Consider the following 25,755-nt stretch of genomic DNA (forward strand, 5'->3'; position numbering starts at 1 on the left):
GTCAGCATAGGGAGCTCACCGACATTTCAATTCCAAAAAACAGACAACATCGAAACATCCCAGGTTCTTAGTCTGCATCCCAGCCATAATTTTTCTTTCAATTTTAAATCTATTTTAAATTTGTTTTCCACTCTCTCAGTGCTTACTCAAATGGAAATGTTTGGTTTGTCTCCACTACCCTGAACTGGCACAAACAGACAAAAAGAGGACTGAATGAAAGTATTTCCTATAGTTTGGATATGTTTTGTAAAGCTGCCTCGCAAAATACTTATGTGGCCTTAATCCTATCTTTCCTTATATCTTATTTATTCACAGGACGCTAGTTTAGATTTTTTCTAAGCTTTAACTCGGATTCATTCTGCATTCTCCTGAAGTTATTTAGATGAGCGGTTTATAACCTTCTATTATGAACTCACTTTATGAGCCACAGGAAATCAGCTCAGCCAGCAGAGACCTACCAGAGAAAACAAACTGACAGAGCAAGAGCCAGAGGCCAGCTGACTCCCTGAATCGTCCCGCCCTCTCTGTCTGCTCAGCTCAGCTGATGCAACTCAAGGAACAGATGACGTTTTCTGTTTCCTCCAGACTTTCCAGGCTAAGGTGAAAGGATTTTCCCCTTCATACCGGGTAAAAATAGATCTGAGGGAGAGTTGAAGTGTTTTTTTTTCCTAAAGGTCCAGCTTTTTGCAACATCTTTCAGATATCAGCTCATCAAACTCTCCACCTCTGTCAATGCATATTTTTTTTTCTCGGTGTGCTCTCACATTACTGGGCTTGTGTGTCAAAGCTGATCGCGAGTTCAAGTAACACTCCTCCCAGAATCTGCGTGCTATCACACTTGACCCTCCCAGTTGTCTTAGTTTCCAAAACAATGATGAACATTAGCTTCATTAAAGCCCATTTTTCAACTCAATGCAGTTTTCCTCTATCCATGAATCAGAACAGATATCAGGCAGAAGTATTCATTTATATGCAAATAGTTTCTGTGACTACTAAAACAGTGAACAAATTGAAACTAAATTTATATTTTATGATCCATGTTTATCTTTTTCAGCAGCATGGATTAATAGTCGCAGACGGGGATAAATAAGGGTTAAACTATCCCCCAGTAGCCTTTTAACCTTTAAACTAATGGGGTCGGAAACTTTTTAGAACAAGCAGCACCTCAGTAAACAATAGATTTTCAAAGTATCACATAATCAAATTCAGTTCAAAACCACGGTACATTAGTTCAACTTCAGTAATCTTTATCATCCACAAGGGCCCAGCATGACAACCTACCCTTCAAATCACAAAAGGTCATTCAAACATTGAACACTACAGACCTCACTTGCCTCGGTTAGGGTCAGAGGTCATGATACAACAATGAGAGGCTGGGCAAAAATAGCATCCATGGGAGAAATCCAAAGCCAAAACCCCACAAAGACATGCCTCACATTTGCCCAAAACACAAGTTGATGATCCAAAGGACTTTTAGGAAAATGTTCTGAAAGGTCCTCATCACATTACATCTGGCATGAATCAAACATCACATTCGGAAAACGAACATCATCCTGCCCTTCAAACATACAGAAGACAATGTTCCAAAGCACACCAACAAGTCCAAAAGGTTTTACAGCGGCCTAGTCAAAGGCTGACCTCTGTGCAGTTGAGGTGCTGGTCCTTCATGCTTATAAACCCTCAGATAGGGCTGAATTGGAACATTTCTGCAAAGCATAGTGGTCCAAAATTCCTCCTGTTAAAAGCTGGCACCCATTATCACAAAGGCTTGATGCCATTCGTTGCTGCCAGGGGCAGCAAACCCCATTTTAACCGTCATAAATTAAAAGTGTTCATTTAAAACTGCATTTTGCTCTTTTTTCTGGTATAAAATTGTTTTGATGATCTAAAATGTATGACCATGAATATTCTGTAAGTGAGCAAATACATTTTCACAGCACTGTACCTTGATAAGCTTCCATCAGGACTTCCCAGTTCACCTGCCTTACACACTGGTTTCTACTGGAGCCCAAATAACTAGTGACTTTATAGGTGTTTTGTTCTCTAAGTTTACCCTTTTGCAAACTTACAAAAATGTAGCCTGTTTACCTTCCATCTGATTTGAGAACAACCTGATCTGTATAACTTTGACCTTGATCATTGACCCCCATAAAGGCAAAGTTGGTCTAAAACCATACTTAAGGTTGATTTTTGCTCATGCTTGTACCTGTCTGCACAAGAATGCCAACCGTGGCACGGGACAGTTTGAGCACCTTTTTTACTCAATCTGCAATTTTTAGATTTTGCATAAACAAAACTCTGGCTTGCACATTGCAGACCAGGAATTTATTTATTTAAATGCTGATGACTGTCTGTGTTTATACAGGTCCTTCTCAAAATATTAGCATATTGTGATAAAGTTCATTATTTTCCATAATGTCATGATGAAAATTTAACATTCATATATTTTAGATTCATTGCACACTAACTGAAATATTTCAGGTCTTTTATTGTCTTAATACGGATGATTTTGGCATACAGCTCATGAAAACCCAAAATTCATATCTCACAAAATTAGCATATTTCATCCGACCAATAAAAGAAAAGTGTTTTTAATACAAAAAACGTCAACCTTCAAATAATCATGTACAGTTATGCACTCAATACTTGGTCGGGAATCCTTTTGCAGAAATGACTGCTTCAATGCGGCGTGGCATGGAGGCAATCAGCCTGTGGCACTGCTGAGGTCTTATGGAGGCCCAGGATGCTTCGATAGCGGCCTTTAGCTCATCCAGAGTGTTGGGTCTTGAGTCTCTCAACGTTCTCTTCACAATATCCCACAGATTCTCTATGGGGTTCAGGTCAGGAGAGTTGGCAGGCCAATTGAGCACAGTGATACCATGGTCAGTAAACCATTTACCAGTGGTTTTGGCACTGTGAGCAGGTGCCAGGTCATGCTGAAAAATTTAATCTTCATCTCCATAAAGCTTTTCAGCAGATGGAAGCATGAAGTGCTCCAAAATCTCCTGATAGCTAGCTGCATTGACCCTGCCCTTGATAAAACACAGTGGACCAACACCAGCAGCTGACACGGCACCCCAGACCATCACTGACTGTGGGTACTTGACACTGGACTTCTGGCATTTTGGCATTTCCTTCTCCCCAGTCTTCCTCCAGACTCTGGCACCTTGATTTCCGAATGACACGCAGAATTTGCTTTCATCCGAAAAAAGTACTTTGGACCATTGAGCAACAGTCCAGTGCTGCTTCTCTGTAGCCCAGGTCAGGCGCTTCTGCCGCTGTTTCTGATTCAAAAGTGGCTTGACCTGGGGAATGCGGCACCTGTAGCCCATTTCCTGCACACGCCTGTGCACGGTGGCTCTGGATGTTTCTACTCCAGACTCAGTCCACTGCTTCCGCAGGTCCCCCAAGGTCTGGAATCGGCCCTTCTCCACAATCTTCCTCAGGGTCCGGTCACCTCTTCTCGTTGTGCAGCGTTTTCTGCCACACTTTTTCCTTCCCACAGACTTCCCACTGAGGTGCCTTGATATAGCACTCTGGGAACAGCCTATTCGTTCAGAAATTTCTTTCTGTGTCTTACCCTCTTGCTTGAGGGTGTCAATAGTGGCCTTCTGGACAGCAGTCAGGTCGGCAGTCTTACCCATGATTGGGGTTTTGAGTGATGAACCAGGCTGGGAGTTTTAAAGGCCTCAGGAATCTTTTGCAGGTGTTTAGAGTTAACTCGTTGATTCAGATGATTAGGTTCATAGCTCGTTTAGAGACCCTTTTAATAATATGCTAATTTTGTGAGATAGGAATTTTGGGTTTTCATGAGCTGTATGACAAAATCATCCGTATTAAGACAATAAAAGACCTGAAATATTTCAGTTAGTGTGCAATGAATCTAAAATATATGAATGTTAAATTTTCATCATGACATTATGGAAAATAATGAACTTTATCACAATATGCTAATATTTTGAGAAGGACCTGTATACTCTGATTATTTTCAGCTTACGAGAGATTTCACCCAATGCTGTATTGTTGCTGCTGACCTGTTAGAGGTCGGTGTGTTACTCCCAACCTGACCCACATTCCTCTTGGCACGCTGACCTAAACTGCAGTGTCAACCTACCGTTGAATCTTGGCTGACTTCTCGACTTTATAACAACAGTCAGCTGTTGGAGGAGATAACAGCAGGCCAGGGTGTGCCTTAGATATTACAGGTCCAATGAGGAACACTGAACCGAATCATCTAAAATGACCTCCAATGCTCTGGTCGAAAGGTTAGATGACAACTATTCCTTTATCTTCAACAGAAGAAACATTTATAGCTGCAACCAGAGGTCTACAATGAGGGGAATGAATAGGGATTAGGTTATAGTCTCGGGAAATAAGTTATCTTTATACATTTTATTTTAAAAAAACATGTTTATGATGGTTCTTTGACGTTTAGTGTGTGAGTGTTTTTTCCTGCTTATACCCAAGCAACAGACATGCTTTTCTCGGGTCATAATTGGGGAACAAACCCCAGCTTTTTATATTGAAATACAATTTGTTCTGTTATTCATTTACCAACATAGCATTGGAAAGCTCCAACAAAGACCCCTCATGGACCATGGTCGAGGATTTCAGGAGATGGCTTGAAATATTTTTAAAGCGCTTCACCAACCATTTCCAGCCAAATAAACATTCTCTGGCGCCTTTTCTATCAGTATCAAGCAAATATTACTTTAGGATGACCATGATTGGACAAGCATTTTCCCAGCATACCCTGTGACTCATCAGTGAGATCAACACAGAGTTGTTGATCTCATTATCTGCTCATGGAGAACAGAGTTGTGCAAACTAGATTTTAAACATTAGCCATGTTACATAAGGCGCAGCAGGAGGAACGCAGCTCTGCGTTATTGTGACGGATGAATGTGATGTGTTGCACTTAAAGTTATGTAGGCTTTATTTCTCATGACACAGATGGATGTTTCTTCTCAGAACATTTACTCGGGCTGGAATGACCCTAACGTTTTACAACCTTATACAGAACTTAATGATTTTCTTCATGGGAAGTTGATGTTGTTGTCTTGATGAGGAGCTAAGGTTTGCACACGCGGTAGGAGATTGTGTGAAGAAAACACTGTACTTTAATTTTATTTACAATGTAAGACTTGGCATGGAACAAACAGATCATAAAGTAACTGAATCATTACCCAATTCCCTGCAGGCTTAAAGCAACAAGTTTCTTTCTCCAGGTCATTTATGGCTTTCGTGTTGTATCTTCCCTTTGAAGGCACCTCTTAAGTTTTTTTATTTTTGTTTATCTCTAAAACGTGAGAAAGTTAGCTGAACTTTAAGGAAATCTGACTTACAGTTTCAATCACTGGGAACTATTTTCACAGACACAGATTAGTTGCTTGTGCTCAGGTAGCTGGACAGTGTGTGGGGCTGAGTTAAAGGGGTTGAAGGTTGGCCGTTTTGATCGTTTCAAAACAATGCATCTTATGACTCACTGGGACAAAATGTACCAGAATCTGCTAGAGGGATATATGATTTCAGAGAACTCAGCAAACTTTTATATTATAATATTACACCTTATTATACGTTAACTGCCGACTGAGGAAGGAACTAAACAATTTGGAATAAAGTCAATTACTTTAAGCTCTACAGTTTATCATTTTATACACTAATCAAAGGTTTGCTCTGACAACAGAAATACTTATGGGATAATCTCAAACATTTAATTTATTACTTGCAAATGCTTCGTAGTGTATGAACATATTACTAATGATGGTTTGAATACAGACTATGGAGGACTGTGATGATGTAACACACTGAAAACAAAAAAAAACACACCCACGGAAATGAGCGGTGAGGCACATCTTATCAGGGTTTTGGTGTTAGAAAAGGCCAGGTGTTCCTTATTCAGCAATGGAAAAATGGAGGATGGCTGGTTTCCCCTGCATCCTGCCTCAGCAGTTTGGGGTGTTTTTCCACATGGACGTTTTTGCGGCAGTTTCTGTTTTATTAGCTGGAAAATTTCACACTGCTGTTGTTCAGCGGAACACCTGTATCCCAATCACAGGAATAACGTGGGAATTAATACATCAGAGACACACAAGGTTGGATGTAGAGACGCAAAACAACCTCAAAGCACAATCCCAACACCAAAAAAGTGAAATATAGCATTACAAAGCAAAATAAAAAACAAAGGTTTAAGCTCATTTGAAACTGTCTTTCAGGTAGTGATTCCAATGAAGCAATGGGATACATCATGAATTTAAAAACATCTGTTCCTTAAGTGTTGGAATTTTGTTTTTTAGAACCTTTTGCTACATTTTTGAAAATGAAAATCTGAAAGGTGTGGCATTTATATCTATTTAGCCCATTTTGTCAGTACTTCTAAAAACCCCTTTTGTTGCAATCATTTCTTAACCAGGTTTCGACATCAAGAGACTAAGATATTTGCCCATTATTCTCAGGAAAATGCTTCAAACTCAGTCAGATTGGATGGAGAGCATCTCTGAACATATTTTTTTTTCAATTCTCAATTAGATTTAGGTCTGGACTTTGACTAGGCCATTCTAACATGACTATGCTATGATCTAAACCATTAGATTGTAGCTGTTTAGGGTCATTGTCCTACTGGAAGGTGAACATCTGCCTCAGTTTCAAATCTTTTGCAGCCTCTTTCAGGATTGTCCTGCATCTAACTTCACCCATCTTCATATCAATTCATCAACTTTCCCATTTCTTCTGAAGAAAAGGTTTCCACAGCATGATACTGCTATCTTGGACCATGGAGATGGTATGTTCAGGATAATAATATAGACTTTATTATAATAAAACGTGTTATTATTATAATATAGACTTTATTGATCTCACAATGGAGAAATTATCCTCTGCATTTAACCCATCCCTATAGGGAGTAGTGGGCTGCCATTGTGCAGCGTCCAGGGAGCATTCAGGAGGTAAGGGTCTTGCTCAGGGAGCCAAAGTGTCAGGCAGTGGGATTTGAACCAGGGTACTTGTGACCTCTCTGGGACACAATGCACATGCAGGTGTTCAGCTGCCCACACCATGACAAGAAAACCTTCTTCCACGTGCTTTTCTGTGTCACCCACATGGCTTAAGGCAGATTGTAAACAGCACTTCTTAGGGCTTTCTTTCAACATTGGCTTTTTTTTTTTGTCACCCACCCTTAAAGGCCAGCTTTGTAGAGTGCAGAGCTAATAACTGTCCTGTTAACATTCTCCTATCTGAACTGTTTCTTTAGCTCCTCCAGAATTACCTTTAGCCTCTTGGCTGCTTCTCTGATTAATGCTGTCCTTCAATTTAGGTAGATGATCATGTCTTGGTGGGTTTGCAGTTCTTTGTGAGAAGTACAAAGCTTGGAATGCTGTTTTATAATCTAACACTGTTTTAAACTTCTGGGCTTTCTCCCTGATCTGTCTACAGTGTTTCTTGATCCACAAGATGCTATTTGTTCATTAATTTTGTCTAATAAATGTCTGAGGTATTTACAGCTCCTCTCGCTTGATGTTTTCCATATATATTTCACAGGAAGGTTACACCAGAACAGACTCTGAGGACATTGATGGGACTTCTGGGCCAGGAACACCTTCAGGATCCCCCATTACGAGCTGATGATAGTGTCTTCCTAGTGTACCCTTTACCCATAACATATTTAGAAAAACTTATGAAGCAGATAACCATTTTTCAGTTAAACAAGCTACAAGCCTGTGTTATGGTACTGCACAAATAAGACGTTAATCTGTTGGGTGTATGCGAATAAAACAGGAAACTCTGCAGCCTGACCCGGATGTAGGTTTGTTTATGTAGCGTTTGCCTGTTTTAGGGAGGGAAAGTTACATTTCAGCCCAGTTCAGCTGAGAGCTTTGCCCAGTCATGCCCCGTTTTTTTTTTAATGGAGAAGGAGGGGGCAGGGTCACGTGGGTTAGTGACAGCCCGTGTAGCGCGTTTTAATTGGCTGAGCAGCGGCTGGTCCGGCCCCTATGATAGGCTGACCCTGGTGACGTCAGGACGATCAGCTGTTAGAGCTCCACAACAACAACAAAAGAAGTCGCAGTAGAGGAACCGAGGAGGAAACGGGACTGAAAAGACGATCAACCTCACTGTGACTCCGATGTACAGCCCGTAAATTAAACATTGTATATGTTATTTCTTCCGCGAAGAAACCTCAAGTTTTTCTATTTTTCGAAAAGTAACAAATCTACCTCTGTTTTAAGGATTTTTAAACCGTCGTTTGCTCCTCCTTCTGCCGCAGGTGGGTTCTTTGTTTCCCCCTGAAGATCATTAACGGCTCTGCCGCCTTTAAGCCTCGTGTTGATCATATTTTATGTGCATTATTTTGAAAACACTTCTTGCTTTATCAGTAAGATAACTCAGCTACGATGTATTAATGCATGTTTATTGTTTTATTCTTAAGAAACCTCACGGTCCAGATTAGCATATAAAACGAGCCTTTTTGGCTTTAGTTCGACTAAATAAAAACGTCTTTAATGCTTTGAAGTCTGATATTTGGTAGTTTGGGTGTTGTGTTGTTCTGGAAAATGTTTTAATACATAAATTAGAAGATATAAAGTTTTTACCAGACGGCCCATCCTGCGAGTATAGAATTACAATCTCCTCCTCTTCCTCCTGTTTAACCATGAAAAAGCGTCCAATGTTGAGTCACACACAGTCTGCTGCGGCTGCTCCACATTATCTCTGGGCCAGTTTGTGTTCCCCCTGCAGACTGGTTGACAAATCACATTAACAGGAACATGGAGCCGATTAGTTCTGCACTACAGTAAACTTAACTGTAATATTAGACATAATATTCAAAACGTTATTTTGGTGTCCGATTCAACATAAAACATGTTTTATTCGCAATACTTTTGGCAGAATAATCGACCTATATCTATGTGTAGCTTTTAACGTTATATAGCCTACCATAATAAAACACAAGCTCATACACCATTTCTTATTGACATTAATGTTGAATTTGCAGTTTGATTTTGACCAGGTTGAGGCGCTCTAGAGGCTATTAATCCCTTTTTGTAACAAAAAAAAAATCCTATTCTGTTTTATCCCCCCTCTATGCCTGATTATGGGACATCCATTGTGATTAATTCATAATCCCTGCAGCCTAATGTAGAGGCATCATATTTACACATTTGAACACCCTAAAAAGCCTCTTATAAAATGAGTAAATGATGCCGGGTCAGATGTAATAAAATCAACTAGATATGGGCCAGTCCAACAGTTTAAAAAAAATGTATTAGTCAAAAACAAAACCAGCTCTGTATGATGATTGCAGTCAGTGAAGTGCTATTTATTTTCATCTATTTGCCGTTAAAATGTAGCTACTGTCAGGGAGGAGAAGCTACAGGGTTTGAAACAGGTGCAGAAGGGGATTATCAGCCTGCTGTTAAGGGTGGCGACTGGTTTAAGCTTAAAACCTTTGTTTGTTCGCTGTTCGTCAACTGGTTTTTCATGGAATGCAGCGCAGGTTCGAATAATGCTGGTGGAATAGCTGGGAAATACGAGCACGCAGCGGAGGCTTTTAACGCACCACCTTCGATCCGCGTAAAAGTGGTGCGCATTCAAATGACAGAAGAAAAATTGGACATTTGGTGTTTGAGGCTGATAGCCGCCAGTTTGCGTGTTTCCCCGTCTGTTCTCTTCCAGCTGTTAAACTGTTGAGATAACCTCATGATGCATTCATGTACACTTCGTATACTAGAATATCTGTGTTTAAAAAAACTATTGTTTTCTTTTGGTTTTACTATTGACATATATTTTATTAGACAATACAGATGAGCCAAAACTCCAATCAATCCTTTACCATTGTGTGAATATAGTGTATAAAATTCAATTATCTGTTAATTTCAACACGGTTTTGATTAGCACAACATGAGGGTAACTCATCTCAATGCAACAGCAGTTTGGATTCATGATCTTCAGCCTCCTAGTGGTGATCACAAGTTTTTCTTACAGCACACTTCCAATCCACGCGTCATGAGCATCTATGGGAAACATGTTATCTGTCTTTGCCCAAAGGATTTATTTCTTTTTTGTACTGCAGTAATTATTACTGAACATTACAGCTCAATAATTTAGCAAACATGTGTGTAGTCCAAACAGGGGGTCTTGCCCAGGGCACCATTTATGCAGGAACCACCACTGGCAACATTTATGAATTATTCTGTAACCAATGCCCTGAAATGGAACTTATTTACAGTTGTTTAGGGTGTTGCTGTATTTGCCAACATGTTATTACTCATCAAGCTCACCTAAAAAAAAGATTCATTTTTTTAAATGTTTTTTACAATGTTGTTACCCTATTTAACTTAGCTTAAGAGGCAGAATAAAGAAGGGACATTCAACTTTGTTACCCTATACATTATACATTCATGTGACAGATGTAAACATTTATATTAATACAGATTGCCATTTGTACAGCTGGACGAACATGTGTTTGAAACATGTTTTTTTAGCTAAAAACTGCAAACTGAGAAAAAATCATTGGTTAAAAGGGCAGGTGCAGCATTGTTCTGTTAAATCCTCTAGCAGTTTGCCAGTGGGTGTTATTACCCCAGCAGCTGCAGCGGGACACAGCTACACTGATCACTTTTCATTTTGTCTACTTTCCTAATGTGAAGTCCAGAGCACAGGCTGCCAGCCAGCTGTGTCTGCATGTCCTCTGAGGACACTGTAGCTCTTCATGTCCGAGCGACTATAAAAGACGCAGAGGAGCTCCTCTGTGTTTGCTTCCATCAGATATATCCCAGCTGCTGCTTGCATCCATCTGCTCTGACAGCACATATATGTTAATGCACTTTACGGTCTGATAAGTGTTCATCCACTGGCAAATAGTAACCAAACCGTTAAGAAAGATTTTGTTTGTGTGCATATTTTTTAATATCCTCCTTACAAACATCATTTAAGTGTAATGAAGGAATGAATTTGGACAGATAAAGCCAACATCTGTCTACAATCAGACAATAGTAAGCAAAAGTTTACACTGCTGCCAGCAAAGCTTAGTTATGGAAAATTAATTCTCTATGTTATTCCCCTTACATAAACCAAAAACAGAAGTCATAGAAGAAGAAAATGTATTTTGAAATTCATCAGCAGAACATTTTTTGACAAGGAAAATCCTGACAGGCAGGAAGGCTCAATGTGTTTTGGAGGCCCTGCAGTGCTAAGTGTTTACAGTATATAGAGTTTGGCTGAGCTCGATAGGGTTATGGGTAACCTAATAATTACTTGGCAAGCTGTATAGAGTCTTTGCTTTCATAATCCCCACCTGACCCATATTTTATGTATGAACAGAAACCTCTCCTGCTTTTTGAATAAAATCTCCTCCAGCCTCTATCTTTGATTCTATTCATGGTTTTGCAGCAGATTTGGGTTAATCTGTTGTACATTTGACAATTATAATAAAAACTAATTATTTTTTCACTTTAACTGTTTGGAATTCAAATCAGAACTCTGTTTGGTTATAATTTCGATGTTGTCTTTTCTCAGGGCTCTGTCTTTACTTTTGCACTTGTGAAATCCTGACGTTGAGCGATATCCAGCATGTCTCTCAGATGATCCCTGACCACACCCTATTGATGCACTTTAGCACCTTTCTGGAGCCTTCAACTCGTTGCATACTCTGCAGCTGATGACCAAAAAGACCACCCCGTCTCCCTGCCGTCGCCCAGAGCCTCCCTCAGCCTCACGCGCCTTCAGGACATTCCGGGATGTTCCAGAGGTTTGCTAACACTCTGTTTGGGGACGACGGGGATGAACTGAGTCAACGCAGCCGACAGGAAGACACCGAAGAGGAGGAGGATGAAGACTGGATCCTAGTTAACTACCTGGGTAAACTTGTTGCACAATAAAACGTTTTGCTCCCTAATGGAGATGGGTAGGACACACTGATGTAGCGGTCAGAAGTTAAGAAAACACTCATAACTGACATGAATGATAATGATTCTAAGCTTTCAATGATGCATTTGAGCTTTAATCAGCCAAAAACAAGCTTCTGGCATAAACCTGGCTGGATATTCGACCTCTCTTGTTGGCAGAATAGGAAGAGTAAATTTAAACTGTTGCGTTTCCGGGCACAGATCAGGCTTTTGAGCATAGTCCACTAATTTCTAATACAGTTAAGGTTACGACCAATTCAGAAGTTTAATGCTAGCTATTCTTATCTATTGGACGCAAAACAGCCCCACAGCATGATTTTACCTCCACCTTACTTGAAAGTTGGTGCATACTTCTTGTAATTGTGGCCAAATAGCTCAATCTGTCCCTGGACAAAACCAAATGTTTTCCCCAGAAAGTATTTGACTTTTCTATGTGGACAGCTGACAATTCATGTTGAACTTGAAGGTGTCGATTTTAAAGCAGAAGGTTCTTTTTTGGTCAACATCCCCCCCTGTCCATGGTGATTGTAAACTTGCTTCCTCATGGACAGTGACAGTGGTGTTCCAGCAGCTTCAGGTCTGTGATAAGCTTCGGCCTTGGAGGTTATTTATTCCAAAATCAGTTGTGATGGCCTTGGAATCGATGTAACGCAGACACTCACAGACCTCAACCGTGCTGAAAATGTGTGGACTTTTTTTTATAAGCCAGGTCTGTGTCACCAACACCAACTAAATTCTGGCAAGAACAAAGGTCAAATTTCCAGCTAGAATGATTTCAGAAGCTTGCTGATGGCTACAGAAAGAGCTGGGTCAGTGTGCATCTTGCTAACGAACAATATGAACAAATGACCATGAGGATGTACTGTATGTATAAATTTATTCATGTATGAATTAGAGGAAAGCCACTGGAAATTCACAATTGTGAATCTGAATCTTGTTTTTGATATTTATCGAAGTGTTTTCTTGTATAATCATCCCACCCTCTAAAAGAACGGTTAACATGCATCAATAAAAGTCTGAAATCAATGAGATACATGCCCATGATGAGGGTATGTAAACTTCTGACTAGCACTATAAAATACATGTCTACTTGATACAACTTGAATTACAAATCCAGCTATTTAATAGAAAAGGTCCTCGCCTTAAAACCTTCAAGCCTTAAAATATCACAACTATATTGAAAGTTACCATTTAGCTGACATGTTCAAAACAAAGTCCAATAATGTTGGAGATTTGTATTTTTTACAAATAAAATGCGGTAAATGATAAATGCGGTAGCAAGTCCAAAACAACTCATTCTGTGGAAGTTAAACCAGTTAAGCTGCTTCATTTTTAGTTTTGTAGATCTGTATATTTTCACGTGTTTGGTCCTACAATGGATGAGTTCAATGAATGCAGTGAAACTATTTGTTGCTTAATTTGGTGCATTTAATGTTTAATTGATCAGCTTATAACAACTTAGTTAACCCAGAAACTGATCTAATGTAAACAACAGCTAACATATACACGTGTATATATAAATATATGCGTGTATTTATTAATATAGCGAGATCTAGTCCGTCTTTCGTGAATTATTTTGAAAATCCAGATGTTGTGCTGGTTCTGTTTCCTGGTGGTGCGGTATGATTCATGGAGATTGACCCTGGCCGTGCTCCAGCATCCCACAAAAATAGACTCTGGTCGAATAAGATGGCCGTCTGCACTCTGCGGCCCTTGTACTCCATCTGATGAAAGCTGAATTTCTTTTCCTGACTCTGCTGCGTCTCTCTCTGATAGTAACTGAAATATATCTTAAGAAATATCAGATTCTTCGCCGCTGTCTGCGTTGCTGCCATTGCAGCACTAGTCAGTTTAAGTGCGGGGGTTTCCCTTTGGTATCATAAAAGAGCGCCACAAAATCGCAAAGGAGTAGTGTGGAAATGCCTTTTTAGTGAAGACCATATATCTCAACAACTGTTCATTTCAGTAGCATGACTTTAACGTTTTGTAATAGCAAGTAAAAGTCCCGCCAAGTTTCCAGAGACCGAAAAAAGATCCCAGTCAAAACAGACAAGTCAGGCAGAGAGAAGTCCACCGAGTCCCACACGCTTTATACGGCAACACAGCATGCTGCAGTGACTCCCAAAAAGATTTGAGTGAGTCTTGACACAGCTTTAACTCAGCCCACCATTCACCCATCACTTGACTCGTCTCCGATTCTGCAGCCGTGTGAATATTTGAGGCAGGATGGGGTTGGGCGAAGGGGACCCAGCTTGGACTGGTGCGAGAGGAGGATATTAGGCATCAGACAGTTAATGGAGAAGTCATCCTGTAAACAGGTCAAATAAAAACACCCTAATGAGGTAAAAATAGACACTGGTAGTTTAATCGTCAAGCCAGAGGAGGTGGACGTGTGTGGCTTCTGAGCTGCCTCTGGCAACCTTCCGTAATTTTGTTATGTTAAAGGTTGAGGGTTTGTATGAATTTTCAGGATCTATATTAATTAGCTCCACATTCAATTATGTCTCCATAAAGAACCTTCAACAGTATGTGTTTACTTGAACTTTTTCATGTTCACTTTTAAAACCACAAACCTTAATGTATTTTATGTGGATTTTATGTGATAGTGGATAACTGTGAAGAGGAAGGCAACACATGCATGGTTTTCTCATTTTTTTTACACATAAAATCAGAAACGTTTGCCGTGCTTTTGTATTTAGCCGCCTTTACAATGATACCTCTAATTAATAAACAGAGCAAATACTACAACTGCATGTGGTGGTGGCAGCATCATGCCATGGGGGTTCTTTTCCTCAGCAGACGTTTGGTCAGAGAAGATGGGAAGATGTGTGGAGCTAAATACAGATATTGGAAGAAAAGCAGCATAAACCTGGAGAATGAGGCAAAGGTTCACCTTTCAGCAGAACAACAGCCCTAAACACACAGCCCAAACTAAAATGGAAGTGTTTATATCAATGCATGTTCATGTGTTAGACTCAAAGTCCAGACCTAAATACAATTAAGAATCTGTGGCAAGATTTGAAATATGCTGTTGCTAGCCAATCTCCGTACAATCTGATTGAGCCTTTAGATTTGTTTTTGGTTAGAAATTCTGAAAACCATTTTCCTTCACTTCACAACTATGCACTAAACTCTTGCAAAGATATACACAGAATTTGCATGATGTGTTCAAGTGAGGTTAGTTTCTCGCCTACAAAAACCTGCAGACTCTGAGCATCCTTTTGTTTGTAGAGGAGAAAGAATCATTGAAAGGGCGGCAAGTTCATTTATTAGCCAGGCTGACCTCATTAACCCAGCACACATCCGACCAGAACCCTAAGTTACTGCTGGCCCAACCAGTGATGGCCCCCAGCCCTAAAGCAGGTACTTTTCCTCTGTACCTCTTTACTCACAGCCTTTGCAGTAGTAGATGGATTCAGGAAGTGAATATCAGATCTTGGACACTGAGTCAGCACTCTGCAGCTTCTCTGTCTTATTGTGGGTAAACATGAATGCTTCTATGAACTCTCAGGAGTGGAGTTCATGTCACGTGTTGAAATGAGCTCCAAACACTTGCTTGCAAACGTTGTGCATTTAGAAGCACGCACACTGAGAGCACAGGGGACATGATCGAGTTATGATGTCTTGAGGTTGAGCCATTCCTATAATGGTGCATGTGTGTATGGTGGACACACTGAGTTGTCAGAGAAAGATCAGAAAAGTCTTGTTATTTATTTCCTTTTTTTGTGTGCTGGAGAAAATAGCTTCACCATAAACAGAACCAGACTCGAACTGGGACATCTGCTTCATCAACACAGTTATTTTTAACAACTAGTCTGCTTGCATTAGATCGTATTTCCACCTCACAACTTCCTGATTCTTAGTCAATCATTATAAGCTAATGCAGGGCAAAAACAACGCTGATCCCCTGAGCCGCAGCTTTTGGCAAGCTTCCACTTTTGCACATATCAGAGTTAAACGTCTTGCAGTGCAGGATGTTGGTGCGTTTGCGGGTGATTTAAGAGCACAAGAACACTCAGTCTGTTATTTTGGCTGCATCTTGTGGAGGAAACACGGATCAGATGGTCTGAAGGAGATGAAGCCACTCTTAGACTGAGACAGGCTTAGCAGGTCTAAGTTGTGTTTGCTCTCGAACAGAAACATGTGCAGGTGTTGGTCCGCTGGCCCGACTGTGACTTTCAAAATGATTGTACATCTGGTGGAATCTCAACTGTTTCCCAAATGCCATGCAGCGCCACCTGCTGAAAGAACGATGTAGTTTCACTATTAAATCATCTACACAATGCTAGAGATGTAAAGGGCTCCTTCAACAAAGACAACGGAAAAACACAATTTGATCATTTAATGTTTATCAGTAATGTAAATGTATCTTCTAACTGTATTAAAAACACATTTAGATGCATTGTTAATAAAGTAGACATTGTAATTATACAGTTAAAAAAAAAACAACCATCAGAAATTAGGAATCTTTATTCCTCTGATTTTCCTGAACTTATGAAATAATTACATCTCCTCTTCTCTTCTCTGCAGCTGAAGCTTGCTCAGGTCATTGTGGTGACAGCCTCTCTGGCTCCACTGTTAGCCCTCATGAAGACAATGAGGAGGAGGAGGAGGAGGAGGAGGACCTGGTAATGATCCCTTCTCCCATAGCCAGCCCCGGCATCCGCTGCCCCTCCTGCACCTCCCTCAACTCCACAGCTGACACCGATCCGGACAGGGGCACAGAAGATGATGATGACGTGGACGATGAGGAGGGCGGTTTCCTGCGTCTGGACGCCTGCTCTCTGGAGGAGAGCTGGTTTGTCACCCCCCCACCCTGCTTCACCGGGTACGACAGCCAGCCGGTGCTCCTGAAGACCAGCCCGCTGGAGAACCTGCTGATCGAACATCCCAGCATGTCTGTCTATGCTCACCACAGCCCTCCACGACTCGCCCTCGACCCAATACCACACCACACGCTTGACGGGGAATTGGATTTCCTGTCTAGCAATACATCTGCAAACCAAACAGTTGCAAGTGGCAAAGAGAAGACAAGACCCACGCTTGAAGGACCTCGTCATAGGTATCACAAACGCTGCTCATGAATCCTGATTTAGCGGAAGTTTGTTTTGACTTCTAAGTGTGATAAATATACGGTGCCAACGGTACAACAGGAGTCTCCAACTCCAGTCTTCAAGAGTCACTGTCCTTTCAACCTTTAGATGCTCTTTACCAGGCCTCTGCAGAACCTGATCACATGCTGAGGAGGCATCTAAAGATTGCAGGACAGTTGGTCTTGAGGACTGGAGTTGGAGACCCCTGTGCTACAACCAAAAATATAAACATAATCATTACCAAGAGTAAAGAAAATATTTGTTTTTCTTTTTCTTACTCAATATCTAAAGGCATTTTAGAAGCTTCTCTGGGTCCAGATTTCGGTTTAGACATGATTGTATCATTAGGGTAATAATTTACATGTCAGTTAGGAATAAAAAAGTAATAAACTGTATGAAACAAGACTTTTGTGAACTTTGTAGAAACAGTTATAATCAAACTTTTACATGAAAAGGACAAATTTTAAGACAGAATTTCAGTCACACATCCCTCTATCAGTCAGCTCATTTTCTCTTTGTTGCTGTCGTTTCTGCCTCTGCAGATCAGAGGTGGCAGTTGTGCAGCGCCGCTCCAGCCTGCACTCCACCTGCTATGCTGCAGCGCTCTCCACCCACCCCGGACTCCTGCAGCAGCGGCCGGGTAACATCACCCAACGCACTCAGTTGCTGTCCCGCAAGGCCCTGCGACGCCTCAACCTGCTGCGCCCAGTAAAGACCGGCACCCTCCACCTCCATCTGCACCAGCCCACCCAGAGGCACCTTAACTTCTGAGGGGTCCTCATGTCCCCTCCAGCATCATCATAATTAATCTCAGTACAGTATGGACATTTTAATACGGGCCAATCACAAACTCCCACTTCTTTTTCTCTCTTATTAAGAAACAAACACCAGCAAGCTGTCAGTTACATCATCGGTCCCAGGTGGCCCTTTTGATCCGTTTGGAAATCTTACTGGATGGTGACATAGGGAACATGGCTGGCATTTTTATTCTTTTAGGTCCTGTGGCCAGTTGACACTTTCCCTCCTTTCATTCTCATTCTCCTCTTTATTAATCTTTTTTGTAAAGAAGAAGGGTCACTTTATTCAGACACAGATTCACAGAGTGGCAGGATAGTCCAGTGGTGTTATTTCAGGGACTCACAGGGTGATGGTTGGTTGCCTGCAAATGTATTAGGCAACTTTGTCAAGGCAGCAGGAAATATTGCAGATCCTAAATCACTTGAATATGATACAATGCAGCAGCAGCATGCTTCGGTTTAATCATTGCAGTACCGTTAGGATACAGCTTCAAACGTCAGAAATAGCATGCCGTTCAAAGAGTTTGGGTACAGGAAAACAAATCCTTAAAGGGGCATTTCCACTCATTTTATCTAACACTATTATAATCAGCAACATGTTTGTTTTTCTTTTACAGGGATGTAGGATGCATTTCATCACTGAAATGTTAGAGTAAAACAGTTTGAACTCATATTTGAAATTTTCTTGAAGTGCAATACTAAATTACTGTGTCTTTAAAGATTTACTACTATATCATTTTTTCCATGTGTAAAGATGTATCAATCTGAATTTTGTGGCAGATGTTTGGGTTTTGTTGACCTGTCAATACCAATTTCTCTTCCAAGTACTATGATCATTTATTCTGGGTAATATTAGGAGCAAAGGTGATGTCATATCGTATGCGTGAAAGAGCAGCCACTGTAAAAAAATATTTTAAAACGTTAAAACAAAGACAAAATGATTCTGGAGTTTTACATTTAATTAAAACTGTCTTTGGCATTTTATAACAATGATTAGGGTTGTTAGCTAAAACCGTTGTCTTCATGTGTATTCCCTAGAGAAAGTAACTCAGAGATTTCAAACACTTTCAAATCCAGAATGTAAACCAACACGCAGATATTATCAGCTAAAGGCTTAAAGCAGAACCTTCTTGGTATTCTTTTTAAGTTCTGCTCTCTCCCTCTTACAGCCTGAAAGAATTACAGGCATTTCTCAACATGTTTTGACATCTAGTTTCCTTTAAAATAGCTCCTTACATCTCTGTGCTTCCTCTGACTCATACTGAAAATAGCTTATCTTCTTCACTCAGTAGCAGCATCCAATCTGAAGAGTGTTGTTGTCAGTGCCCACATGGTAGCACTGATTGGAGAAAGATTGGTTTTTGAGTTTCTGACCAGCCGCTCACCGTTTAGGGTGGTCACGCTAAAAATCGGGAGGATTTCGGTCAGCAGTCTAATTCTTGGTGCATCTCCAGAATTTTGAAGAGGATGTAGAAAAATAATTAAATTTTTTGCTGGATAAAAACTATTTCAACAGGACTTTTATTGTATACTCCCCATTAAATAAACCTAAAGTAAATCCAGACATTAGGATGTTGCATTTACAGGTTGTTCTGTGAAACTGTAGACTGTTGTAACTGAAAACTGAGAAACAGAACAAAGAGTTTTAACAAAATTAGCCTCAAACTCACCGCTGTGCTGTAGCCTTTTTCCTTTTTACTCTGAGTTTGTTTTTTAGATATTATCAACATTTTTACCTACTTGATCTCAGGTTTTCTTGGTGTTCTTATTTGCTCATTCTGCAGACACTCTGGTTGCAATGCAAGTATCTCATTTAATTGTGCAAGAGCCTTTTTTGAGGGATTTGTCTCTTTAGTTTACTGCCTTTGAAATCTTTAGCACCACTATTTTTGCTCAGTTCAGGGCTTCCTACTGTGCCAACCGAACCTGCTTCTGACTTTCAATTTAGTACTTTTCAGCATATTTGTTGGAAGAAAAAGTAAATAAAAGCAGTTAAAATGACTGGCTTGAATATCACTAAATGCCTTGTTGTAATGGTAGCTTTGAGATGAATAGAAATGTAAAAACACGCATGTAAAAAACATTATATACTTCCAAATTAGTCCTTTAAAAAGAAAAAAACTAATTACATATCAGTATGAAGTTGTATGCATCAATGGATTCTTGCTTTGGTATGTTTGGTAATGAGTGTGGTGTCTGTTGCATGGTCGTAATGTTGTGTTAGTATCATGATGTTGGAAAAGAAGAGACGATAATGGACAAGGACTTGTTTTTCTTCTTGTTAGTTCTGAAATAAATCTGCAGTCCACTTCTCAGGGTCACAACCAATCACCTTTTACACTTTAGGAAAATGCAGATTTACTTGACGGCTGATTATTCTTCTAACATGCTCTGACTTTTTCTCCTGTCTGAAATGTGTGTGAGTAGTTATTTGCCTATTAGGTTAGTGTCTCAAAAGCTTCTTTCAGTCCTGGGTTTGTGAAAACAAACCTTTTGAGAATCTATCAAGACGGAGACACAGAGAAAGTGTCTTTTTAGAGATGTTAATATTTTCTTCAAGTACACCTGACCTGGTTTTAGAAATGTACTTAGTGTCTGTTCAATTGTTCTAATTTCTACGCTACAATAGTTACATTTTGTTTAACTGATATTTAAACCAAAAGAAAGTAGTGGCAATCTGTAGTCTTTCACTACTGTTTAATACTTGTGTTCTCTTTATCATTATAGAAATGTTTGGTAAATGCCCTTGGCTTAAACAGCAGACAGTTTTATGTTTTAATGTGTTGCTGTGAGGAAAGCTGAGACCAGACTGAGTTCCCACACTGCAGAAAGAAACATTTTTTTTAGGAACTAAAATATTGAAAGGCTTTTGCAGCCAAAAATGTAACTTAAAGCTGTTTATCCTGAAAACTAAGTTAAAAAGAAAGAAAATGTCACGTTTCTAACTCAATATGTTAGAATCTTTATGTTTAAAATTGTGTAAATGTTTTTTTCTCTTTTATTCTTCTAAATAGAAAACGTATTTTAACTTTGCATCTTATAGTTTTTACAAACCTTTGTTTTTTGCATCTTCTGGAACAGTCTTGATGCAGATCAATGCCTCAAATTTTAAACTGTACTGAACATTTTTTTTGAATGTTGTTCAGATTCAGTTTCTCATACAAATCTTTTTGGAGAGTGGTGAAGAATCTCTGGTTGTTCTGATAGGATTGTAGCAACATTTGTTGAGTGAATCTATGGTTTGATGTAAATATTATAATGGTGGACTTTGCCTTTAGTCTATGTAAACTTGTTTTTTAGACTTAGACTGTCTAACTCTTTACTTTTTAACCGTTGCATTCGCTTTTGGTGTTACTTTGAAGGGATCGGAGTCGATGTCAAAGGCTCCACTTGCTGTCAGAAGCCTGAAATGTTTAATCTGTGTTTTAATCTTTGTTCTCAACTCATCTTTTACCAAACTAACAGGGATTTCTAGTATTTTATTTCAATGCCTTGAAATTTGTGGATCACGTGCCTTCCAGGTTGAGATGTTGTAATGACAATGCATCAATGAAGAACTTGAACTCTTTTTTTAATGTTCTGATTGGACGTCATGGATAAAAACACGCAAACAGACATCAAAAATAAACTATGCACCATTCTGAGGAAGCTTCAGCTCTTGCTGCCACCATCCACCCAGCCTGAGTACAACTTTTTCTTATGACTCAACAAACCAGACAGAATGATGATGTAGCAAACCTTTTTATTTTAAGTGTGAAAATATCTTATGGCATTTTTATTTTTCACCAAGTGTTAGAAATGTTTGTTTTTGTGTAGTTTACTGGAATAATACAGCAACTTGCCAAAAAGAAAAAAAAATGTAGGAATTTTAGGAATTAACGTTTTATTTATCGATATAACTGTAATCCTTCTTTGTATTTTTGATGTATAACAGATCAATTCACTCTGTTCTGATGTCAGAAACATAAAACAACAAAGCTGATATAAAAAAGTGGGGTCATCTGTTGTGGAATTGTAATAGTTGATACATGTGATCTCTTATTAGCCAATAATAAATGTTTTCATACACAGATTTTTGTCTCTCCTTGGTCCTTTTTTGCTTCTGTTGTGTTTGAAGCATTTACAGCAACAACCTGAGGTGGGAACAGAAACCTGAGACTGAGAGAAACTTTTCTTTTGGCCGAAACCTATAGTCACTGATATGCCTTTATAGCTTTGATCATTTCAGTTAATCCAATCACAACTGTTTACTGTTACCTTCTATCTTGTCTTATACTAATCCTACAGAATTTAAGCCTTTTAGAACATTTAAATTAAATCAAATTGAAGTTTCGTAATAAAGCCACTCTATACTCTACAATTAAACAACCACCAATAACAGAAAAGTTGTAAACTGGGAAATTCCCTTTAGCATCAACTTATTTAAAATCAAACATGAAAAAAAACAAAACAATTTTAGATAAGGTGCCTTGTAAATATCTTTAGCCCTTGAATTTTTTATGCATTGTCACATTAGTACAACAAACCACATTGCATTTTATTTAATCTTATATGACAGACCAAGACAAGGTATTGCAATGTTGCAAAGTACAAGGGAAATGATCCATGGTTATCAGATTCCTTTTTCAAATAAAATTAGACTTGCAAGCCTTTGTTGTATATCTTTACTAGTTTTGTACATCTAAAGACTGCTACTTTCGGCCCATTCTTCTTTGTGAAAAAGTTCAAGTTCAGTCAGATCGGATGGAGAGCATCTGTAAACATCAAATTTCAAGTCACAGATGTTCAACTGGATATACAGGGGTTGGACAATGAAACTGAAACACCTGTCATTTTAGTGTGGGAGGTTTCATGGCTAAATTGGACCAGCCTGGTAGCCAGTCTTCATTGATTGTACATTGCACCAGTAAGAGCAGAGTGTGAAGGTTCAATTATCAGGGTAAGAGCACAGTTTTGCTCAAAATATTGAAATGCACACAACATTATGGGTGACATACCAGAGTTCAAAAGAGGACACATTGTTGGTGCACGTCTTGCTGGCGCATCTTTGACCAAGACAGCAAGTCTTCGAGATGTATCAAGAGCCACGGTATCCAGGGTAATGTCAGCATACCACCAAGAAGGACGAACCACATCCAACAGGATTAACTGTGGAGGCAAGAGGAAGCTGTCTGAAAGGGATGTTCGGGTGCTAACCCGGATTGTATCCAAAAAACATAAAACCACGGCTGCCCAAATCACGGCAGAATTAAATGTTCACCTCAACTTTCCTGTTTCCACCAGAACTGTCCGTCGGGAGCTCCACAGGGTCAATATACACGGCAGGGCTGCTATAGCCAAACCTTTGGTCACTCATGCCAATGCCAAACGTTGGTTTCAATGGTGCAAGGAGCACAAATCTTGGGCTGTGAACAATGTGAAACATGTATTGGTCTCTGATGAGTCCAACTTTACTGTTTTCCCCACATCCGGGAGAGTTACGGTGTGGAGAAGCCCCAAAGAAGCGTACCACCCAGACTGTTGCATGCCCAGAGTGAAGCATGGGGGTGGATCAGTGATGGTTTGGGCTGCCATATCATGGCATTCCCTTGGCCCAATACTTGTGCTAGATGGGCGCATCACTGCCAAGAACTACCGAACCATTCTTGAGGACCATGTGCATCCAATGGTTCAAACATTGTATCCTGAAGGCGGTGTCGTGTATCAGGATGACAATGCACCAATACACACAGCAAGACTGGTGAAAGATTGGTTTGATGAACATGAAAGTGAAGTTGAACATCTCCCATGGCCTGCACAGTCACCAGATCAAATTGGTTCCTTTTTTTCTCACTTTCTTTTATTTTGTTCTATACGGGCAACTTAAAATGTAGAGACAATGCTGTAGGTCACTTTATTCAGACACAGATTCACAGAGTGGCAGGATAGTCCAGTGGTGTTATTTCAGGGACTCACAGGGTGATGGTTGGTTGCCTGCAAATGTATTAGGCAACTTTGTCAAGGCAGCAGGAAACATTGCAGATCCTAAATCACTTGAATATGATACAATACAGCAGCAGCATGCTTCGGTTTAATCATTGCAGTACCGTTAGGATACAGCTTCAAACGTCAGAAATAGCATGCCGTTCAAAGAGTTTGGGTACAGGAAAACAAATCCTTAAAGGGGCATTTCCACTCATTTTATCTAACACTATTATAATCAGCAACATGTTTGTTTTTCTTTTACAGGGATGTAGGATGCATTTCATCACTGAAATGTTAGAGTAAAACAGTTTGAACTCATATTTGAAATTTTCTTGAAGTGCAATACTAAATTACTGTGTCTTTAAAGATTTACTACTATATCATTTTTTCCATGTGTAAAGATGTATCAATCTGAATTTTGTGGCAGATGTTTGGGTTTTGTTGACCTGTCCATACCAATTTCTCTTCAAGTACTATGATCATTTATTCTGGGTAATATTAGGAGCAAAGGTGATGTCACATCGTATGCGTGAAAGAGCAGCCACTGTAAAAAATATTTTAAAACGTTAAAACAAAGACAAAATGATTCTGGAGTTTTACATTTAAAACTGTCTTTGGCATTTTATAACAATGATTAGGGTTGTTAGCTAAAACCGTTGTCTTCATGTGTATTCCTAGAGAAAGTAACTCAGAGATTTCAAACACTTTCAAATCCAGAATGTAAACCAACACGCAGATATTATCAGCTAAAGGCTTAAAGCAGAACCTTCTTGGTATTCTTTTTAAGTTCTGCTCTCTCCCTCTTACAGCCTGAAAGAATTACAGGCATTTCTCAACATGTTTTGACATCTAGTTTCCTTTAAAATAGCTCCTTACATCTCTGTGCTTCCTCTGACTCATACTGAAAATAGCTTATCTTCTTCACTCAGTAGCAGCATCCAATCTGAAGAGTGTTGTTGTCAGTGCCCACATGGTAGCACTGATTGGAGAAAGATTGGTTTTTGAGTTTCTGACCAGCCGCTCACCGTTTAGGGTGGTCACGCTAAAAATCGGGAGGATTTCGGTCAGCAGTCTAATTCTTGGTGCATCTCCAGAATTTTGAAGAGGATGTAGAAAAATAATTAAATTTTTTGCTGGATAAAAACTATTTCAACAGGACTTTTATTGTATACTCTTGTATACTTTTTGGAGAGTGGTGAAGAATCTCTGGTTGTTCTGATAGGATTGTAGCAACATTTGTTGAGTGAATCTATGGTTTGATGTAAATATTATAATGGTGGACTTTGCCTTTAGTCTATGTAAACTTGTTTTTTAGACTTAGACTGTCTAACTCTTTACTTTTTAACCGTTGCATTCGCTTTTGGTGTTACTTTGAAGGGATCGGAGTCGATGTTAAAGGCTCCACTTGCTGTCAGAAGCCTGAAATGTTTAATCTGTGTTTTAATCTTTGTTCTCAACTCATCTTTTACCAAACTAACAGGGATTTCTAGTATTTTATTTCAATGCCTTGAAATTTGTGGATCACGTGCCTTCCAGGTTGAGATGTTGTAATGACAATGCATCAATGAAGAACTTGAACTCTTTTTTTAATGTTCTGATTGGACGTCATGGATAAAAACACGCAAACAGACATCAAAAATAAACTATGCACCATTCTGAGGAAGCTTCAGCTCTTGCTGCCACCATCCACCCAGCCTGAGTACAACTTTTTCTTATGACTCAACAAACCAGACAGAATGATGATGTAGCAAACCTTTTTATTTTAAGTGTGAAAATATCTTATGGCATTTTTATTTTTCACCAAGTGTTAGAAATGTTTGTTTTTGTGTAGTTTACTGGAATAATACAGCAACTTGCCAAAAAGAAAAAAAAATGTAGGAATTTTAGGAATTAACGTTTTATTTATCGATATAACTGTAATCCTTCTTTGTATTTTTGATGTATAACAGATCAATTCACTCTGTTCTGATGTCAGAAACATAAAACAACAAAGCTGATATAAAA

The 25,755-nt window shown here is 39.5% G+C and overlaps 1 protein-coding gene across 2 annotated transcripts; it reads left to right on the plus strand.

Annotated features, from left to right (window-relative positions):
- Positions 1-8,016: 8,016 nt before the first annotated feature.
- On the plus strand, positions 8,017-24,069 carry tp53inp1 (tumor protein p53 inducible nuclear protein 1). Of its 2 annotated transcripts, XR_007037624.1 has the most exons (5): positions 8,017-8,260; positions 11,509-11,850; positions 16,428-16,959; positions 17,533-18,063; positions 23,675-24,069. XR_007037624.1 is itself a non-coding variant. In XM_047360687.1 (4 exons), exons 2-4 carry the CDS (start codon positions 11,730-11,732, stop codon positions 17,759-17,761), a joined length of 882 nt encoding a protein of 293 aa, XP_047216643.1. In that variant the 5' UTR covers positions 8,017-8,260; positions 11,509-11,729; the 3' UTR covers positions 17,762-21,069. The 2 variants fall into 2 exon arrangements, 1 of the variants encoding a protein (XP_047216643.1); XM_047360687.1 differs by lacking the exon at positions 23,675-24,069 and having other exon boundaries at positions 17,533-21,069.
- Positions 24,070-25,755: the final 1,686 nt, after the last annotated feature.

This window comes from Girardinichthys multiradiatus, chromosome 3 (genome assembly GCF_021462225.1).
Source record: "Girardinichthys multiradiatus isolate DD_20200921_A chromosome 3, DD_fGirMul_XY1, whole genome shotgun sequence".
Classification (NCBI taxonomy): domain Eukaryota; kingdom Metazoa; phylum Chordata; class Actinopteri; order Cyprinodontiformes; family Goodeidae; genus Girardinichthys; species Girardinichthys multiradiatus.